Here is a 23517-nt window from a genome sequence, read left to right on the forward strand (position 1 = left end):
TGTGGAGTGGAAATGCTAAGTAATGACATGCTGCTATGCACCGTCCTTGTTGGAGGGTCCGCGAGACCATCCCCAGTTTTGATGACTCCTAGGAAGTCAGGGAGGACTCCCAGAACTCAGCCTATCGTCATACTCATGGCCATGACTTTTTAAGTGGGAGGACACAAAGTAAACTTGGCAAAGTGAAGAGGGACATGGGGCACAGTCTGGAGGAATCCAGGCACAAGCTTCCAGAGACTTCTCCCGGTGGCGTCACACAGGACACACATCATTCCCTCAGTCACATGCTGCATTGTGATAACGCACGTGAAGTGTTGTCTGCCGGGGAAGCTCGTCAGAGACTGAACAGCTAGGGCTTTTTGGGGGGTTGGTTGCGTAGCCCTTCTTGGCAGGTACCAAAAGCCCAGGCACCCGGACAGAAAGCAGATGTTCAGCATAAACCATGTTGTTTGTATGAACAGTTGTGTAGACACAGTCAGTCATCTTATCGGGGAATCTACCGAAATCCAAGTTCCCAGAAGACAGCCATGGCCAACCTTTGTAGGCAGTCCTTTCAGAGGACACCAGGCGTGTCGTGTCAACTCTTTGCTACCCTCTTTCCAACTTCATGTTCACTGATGTCACTCCGGGAGCCTGAAATTGGCTATGGTGGGAGTATTGATACCGTAGAAATTAGCAAGTACTGCAAATGTGGACTCCCTCCGCCCACATATAGTCCATTGTTAAACATTCACCAGCACATCCCTGCGCAAGGATTTTAGATGGAGGACCTTGGCCCTAATTGTGCCAGCACTGCCCTCTGACTGTGGGTACCAGAGACCAGGATGGGGAATTTACCGGTGCCTCGTTCTCTGCTTTCTCACATCTCTGCATCCGGCCTGTGTACAGGCACCAGGAGAACGGTTCGGATGGATCACACCTTCTTCCCCGCGTACAGAAAGACCCTGCTAGCTCCGGAGGAGATACTGCTTTCCATCGAGATCCCCTACAGCAGAGAGGTGAGCTGCTCAGGAGCGTCCCATATCACTCTTACCGCAGCGAGGCTCCAGACAAGAGACCAGAGTCTGCCTCGGGGACCAAGCTCAGCATCTCTCAACTTTAACAAAGTCTCTGAACACTGCCTTTCACCAGCCATAGTGTTCTCTGGGCAATGAAGAGCTTCAGGGCAGGGAAGAGGGCATTCCAGGGACTCATGGCACGTGATCCTGGGCAAATCGTTTCAGATTTCTGAGCCTCGGCTTGCTCGGCTGTAAAACAGACACAGTGTTACCTACCCGGGAGGTTATCGTGAGGATTGAAATCAGGAACGCCTAAGGTTCCAGGCCGATGTCCAGAAAGCAGTGGGGATCTCCATCTGGTAGCTAGCAACATGATTTCAAGAGCACATCCAGCCACTGAGCACTTCTGCCCCAGGTCAGAGGAGACTGGGGCTTGCATGCTGAGTGGAGGGGCTGCCCGTGGGTCAGGCCCACACATGTTGATGAGGTGTTTATTTGCTGACCTTGCTCTGAGTTGGCGTGGTTGCATTTCTGCTCATGGGAGGTTTTTCTGTCCTGTTGAGGCAAGTCTGGGCACTTCTGGCTGCCTCGCTGTTGTTCCTGGGGGCCCGTGGTGTCGTCACCAGGTGCCTCTCTCTCCTCCCTCACCAGCTACACATTCCATAATGGGCCGTGTAGAAAAGTGATCTGTGTGAGGCTGGGAAAGCAGCTGTAATGGAGAGTATTAGGAGTTTTACCCAGGTAGCGCTTGAGCGCGCGTTACATGGCATGTTCGCCCTTGCTAATTTTGGCCCCCTTAATGAGAATGCTAATTAAATTAGAGCCATGATGTCCCTGAGGTGGTTTCTTACTGATTTTCAAGCTTGTCCTTATAGACCATTTTGAGCAGTGATTCCCAGAGTTTTTGTATTTCACAGATCAGTAAATTTTCCTCTTTTTAATTATGAGTTGGAGAAGGGAGGAGGGAACAGGCATACAAGAGTCCGGTTTTTATTTTGCCAGATAGGGACATTAGCCAAAAACATTTCATAGGGGCGCCCGGGTGGCTCAGTCAGCTAAGCTTCCGACTTCAGCTCAGGTCACGATCTCACGGTTCGTGAGTGCAAGCCCCACATCGGGCTCTCTGCTGTCGGCACAGAGCCCGCTTCAGATCCTCTGTCCCTCTCTCTCTGTCTCTGTCCCTCCTCTGCTCATTCTGTCTCTCTCTCAAAAATAAATAAATACACTGAAGAAAATCTTTAAAAACAAAAAACATGTCATGACAGAAAGGAGATTTTAATACCCAGAAGTAGGGAGGATTTCTTAAGAAAGGACAGCTGCCAATCTGACACTGACATGGCGTGGCACCCCAGTGGACACGTCACCGTGGACTGGCACAGTCCTGTTCCAGAACCAAGCGCAGACTCCAGGCTCACGGTCCCGGGGCCATGCTTGACATCGGGAATCCGGACTAGCGTCATGGTCAGGAGGAAGCCCGATGACTTCTTCGAACAGAAGCTTGTGGCCAGTGTGGGCGTCCACAGTGAGCCTCGTTGGGCTTTCTCAACAATGCTTCCCTTAAGCCTCTGCCTTTGACGTTAATCAGAATTTGCGGTGCCAGGTGGGTTCAGACCTCCAGCAGAACCTGGCCAGAAAGGGCTTGATATGAGATGGTTCTTACCTGGAAAGTGACTCACGCGGCCCTCCTATCCTGACAGGGCCTGCCTGGAGCCCAGCGGGAAATGTGTGCTCAAAGCACAAAGGCAGCTAGTGTTTCATAGTGTGGTTCATTCTTTCAGGAAGCAAGGTTTCTAACCGTGAACAATAGACCAGTGGGAGAGACAAGCTAGAGAGAGCACGTGCACAGGCGTGGGTGAGGGTGCGTTTCACACTCCCGGTGGCATCTCGTTGTATCTGCTCAGAGGCAGTTAAGCCAACAGAGGTTTGGGCACAGCCGAGAGGCTGGGTGGGCTCTGAAGCTGGGCACCAGGATGGGAGGACTGGGGGCTGGGGGACCCTGAGCAGCCTTTGTGAACATGTCTTTCCTCTTCCCAGCTGTTGGTTGAGAGAACCCTGCTCTCCTTTTCCTTGACTTTGGGTGTTCCTGACCGACAGGGGAAATCTCGCCCCTCTCCCGGCTACTGGGAGTGTTGTCCGGGCCTCGTGCTGAGCACGGGACAGTTGGCGCCGCCCACATCTTTGAGTCCCACCGGCAGCCCCTTGCGGGGTTGCGATGGCCCTGTCCCTTCACCTGCCCTTTCACCCCCATGCTTCAGCCTCACCATCTGCAGTTGTAGCAAATGCAGGGGAGAAGCAGGAACCTTTCTCTTGTTTTGCAGGGTGAGTATTTCTCAGCCTTCAAGCAGGCCTCTCGGAGAGAAGATGACATCGCCAAGGTGACCAGCGGCATGAGGGTCCTGTTCAACCCGGGAACCGCGCAGGTGAAGGAGCTGGCCCTTTGCTACGGCGGAATGCACGACAGAACCGTCTCAGCCCTCAAGACCACGCGCAAGCAGATATCAAAGTGAGAGCTGCCGGCAGAGTGAAACGGCCAGTGCCGCTCCGACTCCCGACTTCCGCAGTGCTGCTAGCTGCCGGACTGCCGGCGGCGTTCCTCTTGCTGCCGCTACAGCCATGACTTCCGCCCTTACCGGGGTTACCGCTGCTGCTACCCTGACTGCCGCTACCCGTAGCTCGATTCCTGGTAGCATGGCTGTTGCTGCGCTGGTTCCACCCTGCCTGCCAGGGCTCCGCTGCTCTAGGTACCGCTGGGCCCGCCGTTGCTGCGGCCACGAGCGGCCACCGTTGCCATTGCTCTCACGGCTCGGCCTCTACTGCAATTACTGCGGCTGGCACTACTCACACTGGTACTGCTACTTCTGTTACTCCTCTTCCCGCTGCTGTCACTGCTGCTGTTTCTGCCACCGTCACTCCTCGGACTAGTGTTGCCGCTGTGGCTTCCACTGCTGTTCCCAGCGATGCCACCACTGCAGTCTCTCTACCGCCGATGCTCGTATTGCGGCTCTACGATTCGTGCGGCTCCTCCCGAGAGTACTGCCCACAGCGTTCCTGCTGCCACTGTGTTAATGCTGTTGCTGCCACTGTTGTGTGTGTCCCCAGCGTGACTCTCGCCACGACTCACGGTCGCGCCTCTGCTGCTCCTCCCGCTACTAGTGACAGTGTCGCCAGCGCTGCTGCTACTGCTCTCACCACTGTTCCTCTTTCCACGACTTCTACGCCTTCTGCTTTCGCTTCTACCACGACTCTTGCTTCTGCTGCTACTGTTCCGGCCACTGCTAGTATCCCTCCTACGGTATTGCTGCTGCCACTCCCGCTGCACTCTGACTGTGGCTACTCCTACTACTATGGCTAGTGTGTGGCAGCAGTTATCCCGAGCCCTTCCCCAGCGCTGGCCTCTGTAACGCTGCCAGTAAGCAGATGGATAAATAAGGCTTACGTTTGGCGTTTGGCTCTTTGGTTCCGATGCCTGGCTCCAGCACTTTCCAGACGGCTCAGAGGAGTCAAGTTACCGAATCTTCCCGTGCCTCAGTTTCCTCATCGGTAAAGGAGTATACAAATTTTCCATGCTACACTTTTACATGGAAATGAAAAGTGATCTTTCGTAAAAAGCATGGAGGACATTGCTCAGGGCGTTATAAGGGCTGAATAGATTTACTTACTATAATTTTGTGGTCGTTTTAAAATTGTGTCTATTTTTATTTGTATTATTTCTGTATGTATTTATTTATTTATATTTAGTTTTATATTTGAGAGAGAGAGAGAGAGCAGGGGAGAGGGACAGAGGGAGAGACAGAGACAGAGAGAGAGAATCTTAAGAAGTGGGGCTGACCTGAGTGGAAATGAAGAGTTGGGTGCTCAACCGACTGAGCCATCAAGGCACCCAAATTGTGTCTAGTTTTAAATTTTAGGAAACCGAGGGGTTCCTGGGTGCCTCATTCGGTTAAGTGTCTGACTTTGGCTTGATCGCAGGGTCATGATCTCAGGGTTCATGAGTTTAAGCCCCACGTCGGGTCTGTGCCAACAGCGCGGAGCCTGGAGCCTGCTTCAGGTTCCTAGTGTCCCTCCCTCTCTGCCCCTCCCCTGCTTGACTTCCATCTCTCTTTCTCAAAAAAAAAAAAAATTAAAAAAAGGTTTTTTAAAAAAGATGAGGAAACTAAGGCTCAAGCAAGTAACTTACCTAAAGTTACACAAGTATAAGTATCCAAGCCAAATTTTGAACCAAGTTTCATATGACTACGCCCTGTGCCTACCACCCCACACAAGTGATTCTGATGGCTGAGTTGGAGCGCTCTCCCACCTTCTGCTCTCTGGCAGTTTCTGGAACGAGGAGCTGCTGCAGAACGTGTGCGCGGGCCTGGCGGAGGAGTTGTCCCTGGCCCCCGACGCCCCTGGCGGCATGGTGGAGTTTCGGCGTACCCTCACCCTCAGCTTCTTCTTCAAGTTCTACCTGACGGTGCTTCAGAAACTGGGCATACAGAACTCGAAAGATGTGAGTGTGGGGTGTGGGCAAGATACAGACTCTCTGCAGGACTTTTGTTTGGGGATTTAGGAAGCCAGTCTGAGGGAGGGGTACGGTGGACCAGGTGGTAAATTGGCTTCTCCCTTCTGACATCTAAGGACAGAGGAGCCTTTGCTCTAAGGACACACGGCCCAGGGAGCCACATGCAGATGGGAACCAACGGGATGGTTGAGAGGCAGAACACTGAACTGGGCGTCAACGACTAGGGTTCTGGTCCCGACTGAATCGTTACCTCACTTGAAACTTGAATAGGTCACAACTCTCTTTAAGTCTCAGTTGGGAAGTCTGCTGATCTGGGTGGTAGACCAGATGATCCTTTTGACAGGCTAGCTGTTTCAACTGTGGTTTTGTAGTTAGAATGGAATGTGGAGTGAGATGAGAAGGTAGAGGGTGGAATGAGAATGTAACAGGTGCTGCTACAGTCAGGAGACGGTGGTCCCTGAGAGGGTGTGCGTTCTGGAAAGGGTGTGGCTGAGCGGAAGCCCAGCTCCCCATATTGGTTCAGTAAGCATTTACTTTGCACCGTCTATGCATAACATTGCACTTGGCACCGGGGGCGGCCTCGTGTGGGAGAGAACGTGATCACTAAAGGCCAGCCTAGAGTGACAACTGAGCAGATGGTGTGGGGAGTGCAAAGGAGAGAAGCTTCCACAGATGTGGGGACCGCAGACAGAAATCCTTCTTTCAAAAGCATCCCTAATAGCTTTCTTCTTTTTCTTTTTAAAAAGCATTTATGTATTTATTTTGGGAGATAGAGAGAGAGAGTCCATGTGTGCACGTGACCAGGCAGGGGCAGAGACAGAATCCCAAGTAGGCTCTGCACTGACAGCACAGAACCCAACGTGGGGCTCGACCTCAGAACTGTGAGATCATGACCTGAGCTGAAAGCAAGGGTCAGATGCTTAATTGACTGAGCCACCCAAGCACCTTGAGTTTTTTCTGATTATAAGAGTAATACATTTCCTGTGGCAAACTTAAAAACACAGAAATATATTAAAAATTAAAATAGAAAATTAAAAAACAATCCAACTTTTTAAATAAAAAATTAAATACTTTTTTATTACTTTTCTTTTTAAGTAAATATGCTTTTCTCTCAGATTCTAGAGGAAACCACTGCTACTAGTCTTGCTTTTTCCTCTGATCTTTTTCCTACATTCATTTGTCCATCTTCTGTCATTCTCTCTTTTCTCTTTCTCTTTCTACCTCTCCATCCATCCCTCTCTCTATATACCTGTCACCTTCCTATCTTTTGATCTGGACACATCATTTTCTAAACAGATTTAGGGTCATGCTGCATATAGAGTTTTCCATTTCCCCTGATTCTGTTGAGATTATATTGTGCGCATTTTCCATATCATTAAATATTTCCCATAGAAACGAGGAGGAAGAAGGTTTCCAGCAAGGCAAGGAGAGAGAGAGAGCAGCGTGAATAAATGCAGGAGGGAGGGAAACCATTTGGTGTGTTGGAGGAAGCACAAACCATTCACCATGCAGGCTGCAGGGGTGGGAAGGGGCCCGAGGCTGTTATACAATGCTGGGCTCTCAGAGCCCACGTTCTGACGTTGAGATAGATCCAGCCGGCACGAGGAGTGTACAATGAGGAGGTGAGGGGAACAGTTGTTACTGTTGCCACTTGGGGACAACCAAGGGTGGGATCAATGATAGAACTAGTCATGATCACTACTGTTAACTTACCTCCACAGAAGTGTGGCAAGCTGGACCCCACCCATGCCAGTGCCACCTTACTCTTTCAGAAAGACCCTCCAGCCAACGTCCAGCTCTTCCAAGTGAGTATACCTGATGTATGGCTGATCTCACAGGCCCTTGCAGGGCACATCAGATGATGCTGACCTTTGGTGAATGACTTGCTTTAGTCGTATGTAGGTGCTTAAAGCTCCTACTGCTTTGCATAAATATCCGTGAAGAAAATGGGAATCATATTAATGTCAATGAAGCTTTTTCCTCGTTCCTTACCTAATTTTGTCTCTCTTGGGATTACTCTCACCTTCACCTGCTCCTTAAAGAATAAAAAAAAAAAAATGTCCCGATTTTGTCTTTTCTGGTGCCTCTGTGGGGCTGATGTGCAAAGCCAGGAGTTCTCCTGGCCATAACAACAAAACAACAACTTTCTGTCAATGGCAATGTTTTGAGAAGCACTAGGTAAAGGGTCCACTTTTTCTGTAGACACTTTGGATTTTGTGGGCCCTATAGTTTCAGTTGATACTCCTCAAGTTTGTCATTATAGCATAAAAGCAACCAGAGGTAATACATAAATGAATGTGTGTGGTATGTACCAATAAAACTTTATTTATAGAAGGAGGCAGTGGGCCAGATTTGGCCCACAGGCCACAATTTGTGGAACCATGCAGTAGAGGCTAGTGGTCCAGAGTGTGAACTCTGGGCTCCACTGCCACGACTTGAATTCAAACTCTGCCAGTTTGTAACTGTGTAACCTTCGACAAGTCACTTCCTCTCTGTGGCTTTTGGGCAAGTTAATTATGCGCACCTGCAAGTGTCCCTAATGATGGCACCTGTTTCCTAGGATGGTTCTGAGGATTAAATGTGTTAGTAAAAGTAAATAGCTTAGATTAGCTCCTGGCATATATTAAATCCTCAGTGACATGTTAGCCATTATTATTATGTCTTTGAAAACCCACATACAACAGAATTTTGTTACAAATCCATTTTGGAACACTTTGGCAAGTACAGAAAGATATAAAGAAGAAAACAAAAATGACCCAAGATCCCACCTCCAAGAGAAAATCATGATATTTTTGTTGACTTCTTTCCATTGTTTCCTACGCATATATGGACATTGACATGCTATGTTTATAACATACATATTTTCCCTACAGAATTCAAATCATCATATGCACACACAATGTTTTATGTCCTGTGTTTACATGTAATGTGAACATTCTTGCCTTCTAATTTAAAGTCTTCAAAAGTATGTCTTAATAGTTGCATACCGTTTGATTGGATGCACGTAGCACCAGCTTTTTACTCCACCCCCCATGAGTGCACATTGAGGTTCTTCTTTAGTTATTTATTTTTCCCCCTGTATGGGGACACTATGACCACCTCTGCTCTGCCTTTCTGTTCCTTTGCCCTGTCCCTCCTGCCTCCTCCGTCTTCACTCAGGTTTGCTTTGACCTGAAGCTCCCTGCAGCTTCCCCAGGCCTGTAGGGAAACAGTGTCTTATGCAGCTCAGCTTGACTGATGACCATGTTGTTCCAGGAGGTGCCCAAGGGTCAGCGCGAGGAGGACATGGTGGGTCGGCCCCTGCCCCACCTGGCCGCGGCCATGCAAGCGTCTGGGGAGGCCGTGTACTGTGACGACATCCCTCGCTACGAGAATGAGCTGTCCCTCCGGTTGGTCACCAGCACCCGGGCCCATGCCAAGATCAAGTGAGTGGAGTAAACATCCTGAGGGAGGAGGGTGCTGGGAGGCTCCTCCAGGGCCTTCCAGTCTAGAGAGGGACTGGGAACTCACCTGAAAACCAGCCTGGAGAGGAGCGGGAGAGGTTAGGGACTCAGTGGTGCCTGGCAGGGTGAGGGGATGCTGTTGGAGGCATAGGCAGGGGCCAGAACAGGAGAGCCTCGGAATGCTGAACCGGGACATTGCACTTGAGCCCAAAAGCAGTGAGGAGCTTTTAACAGGAGCAGGTCAGCTCTGCACTTTGATATTGGGCTAAACTTCAATGCAGTATTTCAGGAGAACTGGAGTCAGCACTAAGGGGAAGAGCGTGGCCTTAGAGTCAGACCGACCCGGGATTGAGTCTCTGTTCCAGTGTTTACCAGCTGTGACCTTGGCCTGGGATGCCTAAGCTCGCAGTTTCTCTATTCATAGCCGGGTGTTTTCATGATGATCAGTGACAGAGTCTGCAAAGGACCTAGCAGAGAAGAGCCACCCGTGCCCGTCTGTTGAATTTGGAAAGCCCAAATGACAAGCATCGCCACCTCTATAATAATACTAATACCCAACACTCATGTGGCACTTAATATTTGCTGTGGCCTTTAAAGCATTTTACATACATTGGCACCTTTACTCCTCAAAACAACTCTACAGGCAGGTCCTGTCATGATCCCCATGTTCCAGATGAGGAAGCTGAGGCACAAGGGTGGTAAGTTACATGCCCGAGGGCACAGAGTTGGTAAGCAGCCAAGCGGGAGATTGAAGCCAGGCAGCATTAGCAGCCGAGCTGTGCTGCCTCTTGATGTTCAGGCCAGAGACTGCATTGATCTCCTGGTGGGCATCAGACACATATCCTGTTGAACAGAGCAGCTAGGAGAAACCCTCCCTTGGGTGCTGCCACTGCTTGGATTAGGGATCCCGTCTCCCCATCACTGGTTTTTCCCTCTGCCACTCCTAGCTGCCTGGAGACAGGCTCCAGGAATGGAAACTTAGACACCAAGAAAACTTAACAGGTAAGTAAAGTCTTCCAGTTCTCTGAAAAAAAGTGTTTCAGATGATGTGGTTGCCATCTCTAGGGTAAATTCATCTGCTTTATCCTTGTCTTGAGCCCACACTGACCACACTGGCCACGATCCACATTGTCTACGTTCTTTGCTCCATCTGAGCAATGTGTGAATGGATGGAGGAGGGTGGGGGGCTCTGTAGTAACGGCAATGACCTGGGCTTTCCCGGCTGCGTGCACTTGGAAAGAAGCGAGGACCTGGCTTTGGCTCTTCATAACCTAACCTCAGTCCTAATCCCACCTACGTTGCTCTCTGGCTGGGTGACTTTGGAAAAGCTGCTCAATTTCCCTGAGCCTGAGTGGCCCCAAATGTAGAAGGAGGATAATGATGATGACGTTCCGGGCTCTGGTGAGGTTTGCCTGTTGGAAGTTGCTTGGCTCTTCAGAGTGGTTTCCATACCTTTCTGTGATGTGCTTCTGCTCTATCTCCCCTTGGGGGCCCGGGCCAGAGTGAGTAGAACATAGCTGAGACTCTTATTAGTGAAACACTCTCCAGGTGTTCTCCCTCTCGGGCCTGATGATGGCCGGGCTGCCCTGCTCTTCTGGGATAGCTTCATGAAGGTGGGGAGACAAATTTGTCTGTGTGACGATGTTCAGGGACATTCGATCAGTGGTGCAGCAAGGGCCCAAAAGTGCTGATTCTGTGTGGATATTAGCTGTGATGTGGGTGTGAGCTGGAGCTCTCAAGAGTAAATGCTACTCACTGTGATGTGGTTCCATAGTAGAAGGTCCATGGGGGTGGGCCTGTCCTGTTCATTTTCTGTTCTCTGCAGCACTCAGCATGGTGGCCTTCACAGGGTACGTATTTCATGAGCATTTGCAGAATAGGATAGGGTAGGATCGCCTATGGAATGTAGGATAGGATAGAATAGAGAATGCAGATAGGATAGCATAGACAAGGGATGGAGAAGGAAGGAATTTGAGTGGAGGAAAAATCAACATGAGGACAGTGGTATCCAGTTGGTGGTGGGTCTTCTGCTTCAGTTTCCCGCCTGGGCCCCTCACTGTGCTCATTCTTGCAGGTCCATAGATACTTCAGAAGCTCAGAAGGTGCCAGGGTTTGTCTGCTTTATCTCTGCTGATGATGTTCCCGGGAGTAATATAACTGGAATTGGTAATGATGAAATGGTGTTTGCAAAGGATAAGGTATGTGTTGGATTTTGTTTTTAGATATGAAGTGAGTGGAATGGGCACGTGAGTTTTAGTTTGTGCTCATTCCTCCAAATCCCTAATCTTAAAAAGATTACACATTGGTACATACTGTGGCCTTCATCGTGCAGGGCGATCAGTACAGGGATGGAATCGGTCTGGTGGCACTTTTAACTTTCACTTAGTGTTTACTTGTTTATTTCATTGTTGGCGGCTTGTTGCACATGTTAGGATGATTCCAGGCCCAAGTGGTATTAAAACAAGACTGGTGATTATTTTTTAAACTGCCAGTTAGGTTCTTCAGGGGATAAATAACTCCTTTGTGAAAAGAAAATTAAAATATGGGAAACAAACTACCACAATAAAAATCACAATACTGTCACTATATGTATTGAAAATTCACTTATACGAAAATTCATCTATTGCTGTCAAGCATATATGGAGTTTTGACACACACAGGCACACACACACGTTTCGAAACTTTCAGGGTGGAAGTCACATGACAATTTCAATACAGTTCAAATGCAAATTGGAGATGAGTTGGCATTGCCTAAGGGCATATTCACTTTATTATTAATGTACAAGAGAAAGAGAGAATCAAAAACTACAACTATGAGACACAAGGACTCCATTTGACAAAAGAACAATTGCTTTTGCAAATTTCGAGAAACTCTAAGACCACTGCTAACATAATGGTTAGGGAGAACTAGCTGGGATAAACCACCAGAGCACAAATCAATTAAGTTAACAACTCAACTGGGTCCTTAAGAGATAACTATCAGAGACAGTATGGCTTTCTACTGTCAGAAACCTCATATTGCAAAGTGACGAGTTGGACAATTTTTTTTTGGTTCATGTTTGGGGATTTTTGGAAGAAAAATGCCTCTGAAGGAGTGGAATCATTAAGTAGTGAGAAAATGACAATCATTGTTCTGAAAATCTAACAAAAAACTGGTTTATTTATCAAGTCTGAGAACCACAATTTGAGAACTACTGCTTCTGGGCATCTAGATGAAGTATAAGACATGATTGCTGCCTTTGAGAAGCTTTGGTGTAAATCTGGAAACAGAAATTCAAAGGGAGAAGGGTGCTAGAAAGAAAATGGAACCAAGTTCAAGCCCCGCGTCGGGCTCTGGGCTGATGGCTCAGAGCCTGGAGCCTGTTTCCGATTCTGTGTCTCCCTCTCTCTCTGCCCCTCCCCCGTTCATGCTCTGTCTCTCTCTGTCCCAAAAATAAATAAACGTTGAAAAAAAAAAAAAAAGAAAAAAAAGAAATTGGTCCCTGAGATAAAGCGAGTTTGCCATCTTGATACTCGTGATCTCCAAGTCCTAGTCCAGTTCCACTACTTCTAAACCCTCAACGAAGAAGCACATAATCCCAAACAGTAAGACAAAGACATGCCAAGATCCCAGAGGCATTCCTGGATGTCCCGTAAGGAAACTGGGGTGGCAAGGACTTCCTTCGCCTTTTGGGCAATCCAAAATCGTTTGCTTCATGAGGAGTGCATTATATGCTTTAACAGTTTGTCTCGGTTCCCAGGTGACTTGCATTGGGCACATCATTGGTGCTGTGGTCACCGACACCCGAGAACATGCCCAGAGAGCCGCTCAAGCAGTGAGAATCACCTATGAAGATCTTCCAGCCATTATCACAATAGAGGTAACTGAGAAAGGACTGCATGGGGAGGGGTGAGCCCCCTGTCCCTGGAGGCACCTTTACTGGGATACTTTAGAGGGGGTTCCAGCAGCAGGTGGGATTCGATTAGACAGGAAGAGGTAAACCCTTCAGCCCCAGGATTGTGTGGTCTTCAGAAAACTTCCCCATCATGATCCCAGACTCAGTCTGCCAGAGGCCAGACTAGGTCCCTCCTTCCAATGCCAGCTCCCGTTGGTTCCTTGAGCGACTCCTCTTTTCCTCAAGATCCAAGCGTGTCCAACTATCTCTGAGGAAATGGAGGCACATGGCCCCAGGCTACATGCAAGCTTCTTGACGTCTGTGTAGGACCCTTGTACAGATGCCTGTGTGAGAAGAGGGAGGGTGGTTGCAACAACCTCTCTTCCCCCTGGTGGGAATGACCTTCCTTCTGCTGAAAGTCTGGTCACTGAATCGTCTTTGTGGTCCTCAGGATGCTATAGCAAAAGACTCCTTTTATGAGCCTGAGCTGAAGATAGAGAAAGGAAACCTCACGAAGGGGTTTTCGGAAGCAGACAACATTGTTTCAGGTATGGCCGTGCTATACAGTCCTGGGGTATGGGCTGGCCCTGGTTTATGAATTAAATTCAAGAGCTGGACCTTGAGTCCTGGAGCAGGGGAGTGAATTTTTAACAGAAGAGTCCTCCTGATGTTTGTAGCAAAATAGTGGACAGTTGGCAGGGAAAGACCCTCTCTCATTTTTTTAAAATTTAAATGTTTATTTATTTTTGAGAGAGAGAGAGAGAGAGAGAGAGACAGAGCATAGGCTGGGGAGGGGTAGAGAGAGAGGGAGACACAGATTAGGAAGCAGGCTCCAGGCTCTGAGCTGTCTGCACAGAGCCCTATGAGGGGCTCGAACTCACCAACCAGGATCATGACCTGAGCCGAAGTCGAACGCTTCATTGACTGAGCCACCAGGTGCCCCTAGACCCTCTGCCATCTTAATGTCCACCTCCTGTCTCCAGGTTACATATGTGTATGTGGTTCTGGGTAGCTGGGAGTGTGTCAAATTTAGAAGGCTGTCCAGGGAATTAGTGGCTACAGGTCCTGGCCCTCCCTGTGGGCCTGCGGGGCACCCGTCTGCTGGTGACATCCCTTTGGGTATTGTTTCCTACATTGTCCATAGTGTATTCCTAAGCCACTGGTGAGTCAACTCTCCAACTGGCCTGATAGCTTCCGATCCAGAAGATACTCTCATTTTTAGCTTTTCAGTCACATCTGTTAATTCCTTCTTTACCATTCTCCAAATTTTACCAAAGAGTTTGAAGGTCTGCAGTGAAAGAAAGCTTCATGCCTGATGCATTTTGGTATCATTCTGGTTTCTTTGTTGGGGTGGGGGATTTGGCTCCCACAGGTGGCTAAGGCTTTGAGACCCTTTTCACCCCTGCTGGGAACCTAGAGGTACCTGTGTGTGAGCAGCTGGTTCCTGCCCAGGGCCCTAGGGGAGTGCACTCTCCTTCAGCAAACTCCGGATTACCATGAGGGTCACATTGCCTCCCCAGGCGAGTTGTACATTGGTGGCCAAGAGCACTTCTACCTGGAGACTCACTGCACCATCGCTGTCCCCAAAGGCGAGGCAGGGGAGATGGAGCTCTTTGTGTCTACACAGAACACCATGAAGACCCAGGTACCGTCCTGTGGGTCAGCTCCAGGGCCTGGGCACGGCACTGGGGAGCTTCTGGCCGACTAGGAGCTGGCGATGTAGGACATGGGAAAAGGGAGATCCAGACTGGTCCAGAAGGGGATCTGAGGGTAGTCGTCCTGGAGCCAGACCCTATCAACCAACAAGCTGGTGTCACTGAGTTGTGACATAACCTTTCTTGGTTTTCTCTTCCATAAAATGGCCCTGGTAGGGTGTTGTAATGACTAGATGTTTACTACTTGGATAGCACCTAATAAGAGTTGGCTTTCATTTTTCCAGTGAGATATGGCCTTGGTCAAATCATATCCGATCTCAGGCTCCTCATCTGTGAAACGTGGGTGATGGGTTTAGTGATAGCCACAGAGACCACTAAATTATCTGTGGCAGCTCAAATATGGCGGCTCCCCATTTCTCTATTGCTGGTAAGGCGACAGTACTGGCCAGCATTGTGGGCAGCTGGTCCTACCCTCGCAACTCACCAGTTCTTGGCTGGATGAAATGAACTTTGGCTCTGAAAGTCTGCTGTGGCCAGCCGCTCATCCCGCTTGCTAGAGACAAGTGTCTGAATTCAGTCTGCAGTGACTAATGAGTGTTAGACTCCAGCACCTCGAGATCAAGGGCTGCCTGGGGAGGTGAGGGGGATTCAGGAATCAAGAATTTCAGAATTGACGGCACTAATTAGACTTGCGGAGGGCGGGCGACTCTAGGTCAGGGTGAGGTAAGTCCAGATGATGTGTTCAGTGCAAGTAATTTTTCTTTTGTCCACAGAGCTTTGTTGCAAACATGTTGGGGGTTCCGGCAAACCGGATTTTGGTCCGGGTGAAGAGAATGGGAGGAGGCTTTGGAGGGAAAGAGACCCGGAGCACTGTGGTATCCACGGCAGTGGCTCTGGCTGCATACAAGTGAGTCCCCCTAGCCAGCTCAGAGAAGGAGAATAAGGCTGCCTCTGCCAAGAAGGCTTTCTAGATTTTTCCCTTTTAGAAGTAGATTTCCCTTGCTTTGAATTTTCACAGCCTTCTGCTTTTAGAACTCTTGGGCATTGGGGTGAGGGTAACACCATCTGTTTCTTTGTGTTCGATGCATGGATCCATGTTTAGCCTCCCCTGCCTGGCTGTGAGGGCCCTCAAGGCAAGGGCACACATCATATCCTTACATTCCCCATGTGTCCAGCAGCTTTATTTCTAGACAGTGAAGAAACCCAGCCCCAGTCTGCTTGTGCGCCAGGTGGAAAAAGAAGTCTCCCATGCTTCCTCCCTGACACCCAAAGACTGGGCTGTTGCAGAAGCTTCCAGGGTTCTAACCTTCTGATGCGTCCCTTAGGACGGGCCGCCCTGTGCGCTGCATGCTGGATCGTGACGAGGACATGCTGATAACTGGTGGCAGACATCCCTTCTTGGCCAGATACAAGGTTCTAGTTGTCGGGAGCTATGTCGGGGCGGAAGGGGAATGCCATCTCACTGGGAAACCTGGACGTGAAATCCAGGGATCCTGGGATGTACTCTTATGTTTTTCACGAATACCTGTAGAAGTTCAAAGAAGAAAAAGCAATGAGAAAAATTTAAATCTGCCAACAGCCACATACAAGGGCGATGCTGGCCGGCCACTTCCCTAGTGAGGTCGCAGCATGGTGTTTACACCTTATGTGAATTTTCTCTGCCCCATAGCTAGTCTTTCTCCTCTCAGGCTCGGAAGCATGAGTTTTCAGCAGCCCTGGGGTAAATCCCTCCTGCAGAATGACCTAATGTGTTCACAGCCAGATGCAAAGATCAGAATGACTACTTTGTAATTTACAGTGAGAAATAAAGCTTCCAGGTTGTTAGGGTGGGCACCTGCTCCCCCAGACCAGGGGTGGCGGTCCCTTTGCTGAGTCTCTGTGGATGACCAGCATCCTGTCCCTCTAAACACTAGTACAACCTGACAGATCCCAGTCTGGGAGCCCTTTCTCTCCATTAGGTGGCTTTGAACATCCCCCCTGTGACCTCTTCTCGTTTTGTTTCATGATTGAACTCCCCCGAAGGGATTATATTTCCCTTCTTCCCAAATTCTTGCAGACCTGAAGAAAGTCCCAGGTCCTTACTTATGAAACGGCCTATAAAATTTGTTCTGATGGCTACCTAAGGTCAGGGATGTGAAAGCATATTCCTGCTTGTTGTGCACATTTCTGGTTGCTGTGGCTTGCTGGCCAAAATGTGTGAGGCATATCTCCAGTATCTCTCTGTTTCTCTTCCCGGCTCTCCCTTCTCTGCCTCCTCACTCCCTCTCGTAAAATCAGAGCCAGTGTAGGTAGAAGGATGAGGGAGCATGGGGAGAGGGTGTGTCCAGGGTTGAGGACCCATGGAGCGTCACTGGAGAGATGTCAGGTCCTCTCTGCTTCACCTGTTAGCTCCGGTGACCTTATTTTCATGGTATGATGTCTTGTTCTTTCTGCTTCCTCCTGGTAGCATGAGTGGGAGGGGATGACTCAGGTTAGGCGGAGGAAAGGGACTATCGAGAACTCTCTCCTTTTCATCAGGTTGGCTTCATGAAGACTGGGAGGGTTGTGGCTCTGAAGGTGGAGCATTACAGCAATGCGGGGAACACCCTGGATCTCTCCCAGAGTGTAAGTAGGGTGCGCCCATGCCTCTGGGTGGGTGGTGACTGGGAGGTCATGGGCAGGCCCCACAGCCCCACAGGCATAGGCCTCCTCACTTCCTGCCTGGGATTATTGCAGTAGCCTCCCCGTTGGTCCCCACCTTGAGGCTCTCCACCCCTGGTTAAGCTCTAAAGCACAGAGATAATCCTATTACTTTTCTGATTGAAAATTCTTCCTTTGGGGTGCCGGGGTAGCTCAGTCAGTTAAGCATCATCGGATTTCAGCTCAGGTCATGATCTTACGGTCTGAGATCGAGTCTTGCAACAACAACAACAACAAAATCATACTAATAATAAAAAGAAAAAGAAATCCTTCCTTATTTTTCAGATATTTTGCCAAGCTAGCCAAGTCAGTTACAAAACTTTATGCAGAGTATGGTGACATTGTATGTATGTGTCTGTAAGATGAATATACCTCTATTACAGATATAATGATGTGCCTGGAAAATTCCAAAAGACAATATACTAAACAGTGATTGGATGGGATGAAGGGAGGGACACTCACTGTCAGTTTCTTTGTAACATGTTTTTGTGATGTTTGAATTTTAAGTAATGAATTTCTTTCTTCTTTTTTTTTTGGTAACAGTTTCACTGAAATATACTATTTAAGGGTTTTTAGTAAATTTTAAGAATTATGTAACCATTATCATGCCGTAGTTTTCGAACACTTCCATCACCTAAACATGATCTCTTTCCATCATTCCCGTTCTCACCCCCTACCCAGCCCAGACATCCACCAATCTACTTTCTGTCTTTATAGATTCTCCTCTTGTAGTCCATTCATATAAATAGACTCTACACTGTGTAATCTTTTGTGTTCGGCTTTTTTTCTCAGGATTGATTATTTATTTATAGTTTTATTTATTTAAGTGATCTCTGCACCCAACATGGGGCTCAAACTCACAAGCCCGGGATCAAGAGTTGCACGCTCCTCTGACTGAGCCAGCCAGGTGCCCCTCAGGATAATGTTTTAAGATTCCTTAGTCCTTCGTTCTTTTCTCTTGATAATATTTCGTTATATGGATAGGCCATTTTTTGTTTTCTACTCACCACTTAAGAGACTTTTGAGTTGTTCCCTGTTTTCAGCTTTTATGGGTAAGGCTACTTTGAACATTCTCATACTAGTCTTGTGTAGACATGAAATTTTGTTAATCTGTGTTAATATTGTGTTAATTTTATTAATTTTGAAATTAGCAGTTATCTTCGTGGTACTACTTTTTATAATTTTTTTAAATCCGAATTTTATAACCATACTAGGTACAAACACGTAGATTTTTCTTATAAAAGTCAGTCAGACATTTCAGAGCAAACAGAAGTTCCTGTTAGCCCCCACTCCCCATGCCACTCCTCTTTGCTAGGGGCTAACTGGTTCCATTATAAAACTTCACACCTCAGATGCAGTGTAAAAACTGCTCAAAATAAGCAACACATTTAGTCTTCTCACCATTTGCAACCTGGGCCTCTTGGTGTTTTGGAAAAATCACGTTGAAAAAGATACAGTGCTGGTCCCCAAAGATCTTAGAAGCTTTTATATCCAATCCAGTGAACATTTATTGAGCGCCTAGGGTGACAACATAAAGAATAGATGGCATTGTTTCTGCCCCGGGAAGTTCACGGTACGGTGGGGGAGACAGATAACAAAAGACAAAATGAGGGCTGCCTGGGTGGCTCAGTCGGTTAAGCGTCCGACTTCGGCTCAGGTCATGATCTCGCAGTTTGTGGATTCGAGCCCCGCATCAGGCTCTGTGCTGACAACTCAGAGCCTGGAGCTTGTTTCATATTCTGTGTCTCCCTCCCTCTCTCTGACCCACCCCTGTTCATGCTCTGTCTCTCTCTGTCTCAAAAATCAATAAACATTAAAAAAAATTTTTTTTTTAAAAAGACAAAATGAAATAGAAGTACAAGTTAGACAGAGTGCTAAGGGAAAGCAAAAATGGAATTAATTGAGACATACTCAAAACATCTAGGATGACTAAGACTAAAATAATCAAGGGCACAAAAAACAGCCTGTGGGAGAGAGAGAATATACATGGGGAAGTAAACCAAACCCAAAATGAAACGAACAAATAAAAGCTGCCATTGATCTCATCAGGAAGATGAGTTATTACACCTTCAAGAAAGAATAGGAGGCCATAAACATGAAGCATTTGGAGAATAAAAACTAACTCTGGTGAGATAAAACTCTGAAAGCAAAAGGGTTGAAAGACACTTCAGCAAATCTCTCCAAACAAAAGAAAAAAAAATACAGAAAAATTGGAAAGAAAATACAATGAAATTCGAGGACTAGTCCAGGAGACCCAAACGATAGAAGTTTCAGAGAGAAAGAATAGAAACAATAGAGAGGAGGCAACTATCAAGAAGTAACTCAAGAAATCTCCCCAAACTATGGAACTGGAGAGTGTTATGCTAAGTGAAATGAGCCATACAGACAAAGACAGATACCATATGGTTTCACTCTTATGTGGATCCTGAGAAACTTAACAGAAACCCATGGGGGAGGGGAAGGAAAAAGAAAAAAAAGAGGTTAGAGTGGAAGAGAGCCAAAGCATAAGAGACTCTTAAAAACTGAGAACAAACTGAGGGTTGATGGAGGGTGGGAGGGAGGGGAGGGTGGATGATGGGTATTGAGGAGGGCACCTTTTGGGATGAGCACTGGGTGTTGTATGGAAACCAATTTGACAATAAACTTCATATATTGAAAAAAAAAAAAAAAAGAAATCTCCCAAACTAATGGGCATACAGTTGAAGATTAAAAGAGCCCATCCAGTAACAAGCACAATGAAGGAAAATAGAACTATGCTAAGTTATATCACTGTGAACTTGGAGAAACCTGGAGATAAAGATTTTACAACTTGCAGGGAGGAGAAAAACACAACTATTTCCAAGAACTGGAAAGACATCGATTGGATTTGTCAATACTGGAGAGCTCGAATGCACTACCAAAATGCCTTCAGAATGTTGAGGGAAACTGGAAAACCTAATTCCAACCAAGAATCGTATATATATCCAAATCATTAGTTAAGGGTAAGAGTAGAAGAAAGACATTTCAGACATGCAAGTTTCAAAAATGTACCCCATGAAGTATTTGACTCTTTAAACTACTTGCCATACAAATTCAATGGGAAAAGGAACTGCTTTAAAAAGAATTCAAGGGTGCCTGGGTGGCTCAGTAGGTTAAGCGTCTGACTTTGGCTCAGGACATGATCTCGTGGTCCGTGAGTTCGAGCCCTGCATCAGGCTCTGTGCTGACAGCTCTGAGCCTGGAGCCTGCTTCAGATTCTGTCTCCCTCTGTCTTCCCCTCCCCCACTTGTGCTCTGTCTCTCTATACTCAAGACAATAAATAAACATTAAAAAATTAAAAATAATTCATAAAATCACCTCTTTTCTCTTCTCTTCTCTTCTCTTCTCTTCTCTTCTCTTCTTTTCTTTTCTTTTCTTTTCTTTTCTCTTCCTTTTTTTATAGAGGCAACTGACCAGTCCTAGCTGGGGAGTGTGGGAAGGGCTTCCCCAGGGAGGAAGTGAATGAGGATGTTAGTAGATGGGAAAGGTGCAGGGGAGGGCGGGCATGTCAGGTGAGAGTAACATGTAGTCAGAAGAGAGGAAAAAATATATTGGGGAAAAGTCATAAAGAGTCTTGAGTTCCATGCTGAAAGATGTATGAACTTTACTCCAAAGAGATTAAGTGCCATTTTTAAGCAAGAGGTTGACACGAAATGACCTTATGTTGTAGTTTGAGGCAGAGATTAGAGGAGGGAGAGACACAGAGGCCAGGAGGCCAGTAAGGAGTCTGTTGCAGTACCAGAGAAGAAATAATTTGGGCCTGAGGAGGAGCAGTGACCAGTGGGGCTGGAAAGGCAAGGATGGGTGCAGCCCTCAACATCCCTTTCTTGAGGAGCCAATGAAATCGGTGCACTGCTCTCTCCCATTTTGGTTTCCTCTGCTGCAGATAATGGAACGAGCTCTATTCCACATGGACAACTGTTATAACATCCCCAACATCCGGGGCACTGGGCGGATGTGCAAGACCAACCTGCCCTCCAACACGGCTTTCAGGGGCTTTGGGGGGCCCCAGGGAATGCTCATTGCTGAGCATTGGATGAGTGAAGTTGCAGTGACCTGTGGGCTGCCGGCAGAGGAGGTAAGCTGGGAATTTGGTGGCACAGGTTAACCTACTTTGAGGGGACGTTGGCTTTGTGTCTTGGGCATCTCCCATGGGGGCAGACGAGAGGGGTTGGAACCTTAACTTTAGGGTGTATCTGTTCATCTCTTGCCACCAACAAGGCCTCAGTGTCTCTCTCCTTGCAAAGGTGCGAAGGAAAAACATGTATAAGGAAGGGGACCTGACCCACTTCAACCAGAAGCTTGAGGGGTTCACCTTGCCCAGGTGCTGGGAGGAATGCCTAGCAAGCTCTCAGTATCATGCCCGGAAGAGGGAGGTTGACAAGTTCAACGAGTAAGCACCGGGAGGGGAGGAGTCTGATATTCTGGCATTCTCTCGGGTTTCATATTCTACAGCACATTTGTGATACTCATAATACCAAGCTAGTAAGGTGCTTGAGGGTGCTGAGTTTGCTGACCCACTCCCAGCCATCTCTTTAAGATACTCAAATGATTTGTTCAGCCTGGGGGCAGATGGGCATATACAGCCTGCACTCAGTATCATAGCCCATCGATATGGTTCACCTTTACACTCATCTGCTGTTGGGGCACACCAGCCGAGGACTAAGAACACCACAGTGATGCAGCGGCCTCTAGCATGAATCTATCATTGTGACCTTACAGTCACTCCATTTTCTTCAGTTTCAACATCTGTAAAATGGGGGTAATTGCACCGGCCCTCTTTCCTCACTAAGTTACCCAGAAAACCAAATAGAAAGCACAGAGAAGGTGTTACCATTATCATCAGTGAGTGTCATAAGTGACTGTCTTCCCTGGTACAGTCACAGCACCCTGATTCTGTTTGAGCTCCACTCTGGGAGGAAGTTTTGATACTTTCAAGTGCAGACCCTCAGGGATGGGTCCTCCTTCAGTGCAGCTGAAGAACACAATCCCACCCCTTTTTCATTTGGTTTACCCACTGGGGCACAACTCAGTTATGATAAGTACCATGTGGGCTGCTCCAAGGATGCCTTGTTCCAACTTTACAAAGATGTTGACTGAAACTACATCTGAGCTGACACAACCATGATAGAAAATGTTCTATGAGAATCTTCCTTTTTTTCTCCAGGGAGAATTGTTGGAAGAAGAGAGGGTTGTCCATAATTCCTACCAAGTTTGGAATAAGCTTCTCTGTTCCTTTTCTGAATCAGGTAATTGCCTTGTATAATTTTGTGCCTCTCCACTGGGCTGGGGCCCCATTTCCCTCTCTGTCTGCACTATCACATGGGAAAGGCCATTGTGGCTGGTGCCAGAGCAGAGTGGAGGGGCTCTCTGCTGTTTAAATGGACTTGAACTTGCATATCCCTATTTGTCCAGGATGTCACAGGTCAGTGAGGGCAGCACGGGACTCAGAGATCTGGGGTCAACTCTCAGGTCTCCTTCTTCCTGACTGAAGGGCTACAGACAGCTACTCTGCCTTTCTGATCCTGTGGCTTCATCTAGGAATGAGCACAAAGACATTTGACCTCCTTCCCTCTGTGGAAGACACACAGAAAGAGAGAGAGTGGAAAATTTTCGGGAACTGTTGAAGGGCTACATGACGAAATCACAAGATTCACGGTGCTTTAATTTGAGTCTGAGGCTTTAATCCAAAATGCTGCTTCCAGTTTTCTTTCTCCTAGGCTGCAGAAATATTGGCCCCAAGCATCTGGCTGAGTTAGGATTGACCCAATTTTGTGTTTGGAATCCTTCTCTTCCTGTAGGGAGGAGCCCTGGTTCACGTGTACACAGATGGCTCTGTGCTGCTGACCCATGGAGGCACTGAGATGGGCCAAGGCCTTCACACCAAGATGGTCCAGGTGAGCAGCCTGCACATGGGAGGAGGGGTGTCCTCTCCAACATCATGGCATCCATGTGAGGGAGGATGCTATGAGCAAGTGAGCGGTGGCACACCTGAGAAGGAGAAGCCGGCCTCAGCTGTGGTCGGTCCCGGCTCCGCTGCCCATTTTCGTGTGACCTTGGGCAAGTCTTCTCCCCTCTCGGCCTCTGTGTCTTCCTCTGTGCAAAGCAGTTGGCTGGATGACCACTCAGGTCACTTCCGTTACCCACATTCTAGGGCTGTGGGGTTGTGTTGGTTTACAAGTTGCTCGGGAGCTTCTTGGGGGTAATCTGAAACTGGCCCCTGTACTCAGAGGGCAGAGGCAGACAGAAAAAAGAGACCCAGGATGGCAGGTCACAGTTTTAAGATGCAAAGGGAACTTACATGAGATGCTTACCATGGGTGGCAGCAAGACAAATGGATCCCTACCC

The 23517-nt window shown here is 47.9% G+C and overlaps 1 protein-coding gene across 2 annotated transcripts in view; it reads left to right on the top strand.

Annotated features, from left to right (window-relative positions):
- The window catches only part of LOC123581274 (xanthine dehydrogenase/oxidase), a 59006-nt gene that overhangs the window by 24201 nt on the left and 11288 nt on the right, over positions 1-23517 (top strand). For both annotated transcript variants that reach the window (XM_045447242.1, XM_045447243.1), the window contains exons 13-28: positions 889-998; positions 3317-3501; positions 5313-5487; positions 7221-7304; positions 8755-8924; positions 11017-11140; positions 12683-12802; positions 13269-13365; positions 14338-14462; positions 15246-15379; positions 15798-15885; positions 16990-17076; positions 21056-21247; positions 21417-21562; positions 22337-22418; positions 22971-23066. In XM_045447242.1, coding sequence (XP_045303198.1) covers positions 889-998; positions 3317-3501; positions 5313-5487; positions 7221-7304; positions 8755-8924; positions 11017-11140; positions 12683-12802; positions 13269-13365; positions 14338-14462; positions 15246-15379; positions 15798-15885; positions 16990-17076; positions 21056-21247; positions 21417-21562; positions 22337-22418; positions 22971-23066 — 2015 coding nt within the window. The remainder of the gene's footprint in view (positions 1-888; positions 999-3316; positions 3502-5312; positions 5488-7220; positions 7305-8754; positions 8925-11016; positions 11141-12682; positions 12803-13268; positions 13366-14337; positions 14463-15245; positions 15380-15797; positions 15886-16989; positions 17077-21055; positions 21248-21416; positions 21563-22336; positions 22419-22970; positions 23067-23517) is intronic.

Source organism: Leopardus geoffroyi, chromosome A3, assembly GCF_018350155.1.
Source record: "Leopardus geoffroyi isolate Oge1 chromosome A3, O.geoffroyi_Oge1_pat1.0, whole genome shotgun sequence".
Classification (NCBI taxonomy): Eukaryota; Metazoa; Chordata; class Mammalia; order Carnivora; family Felidae; genus Leopardus; species Leopardus geoffroyi.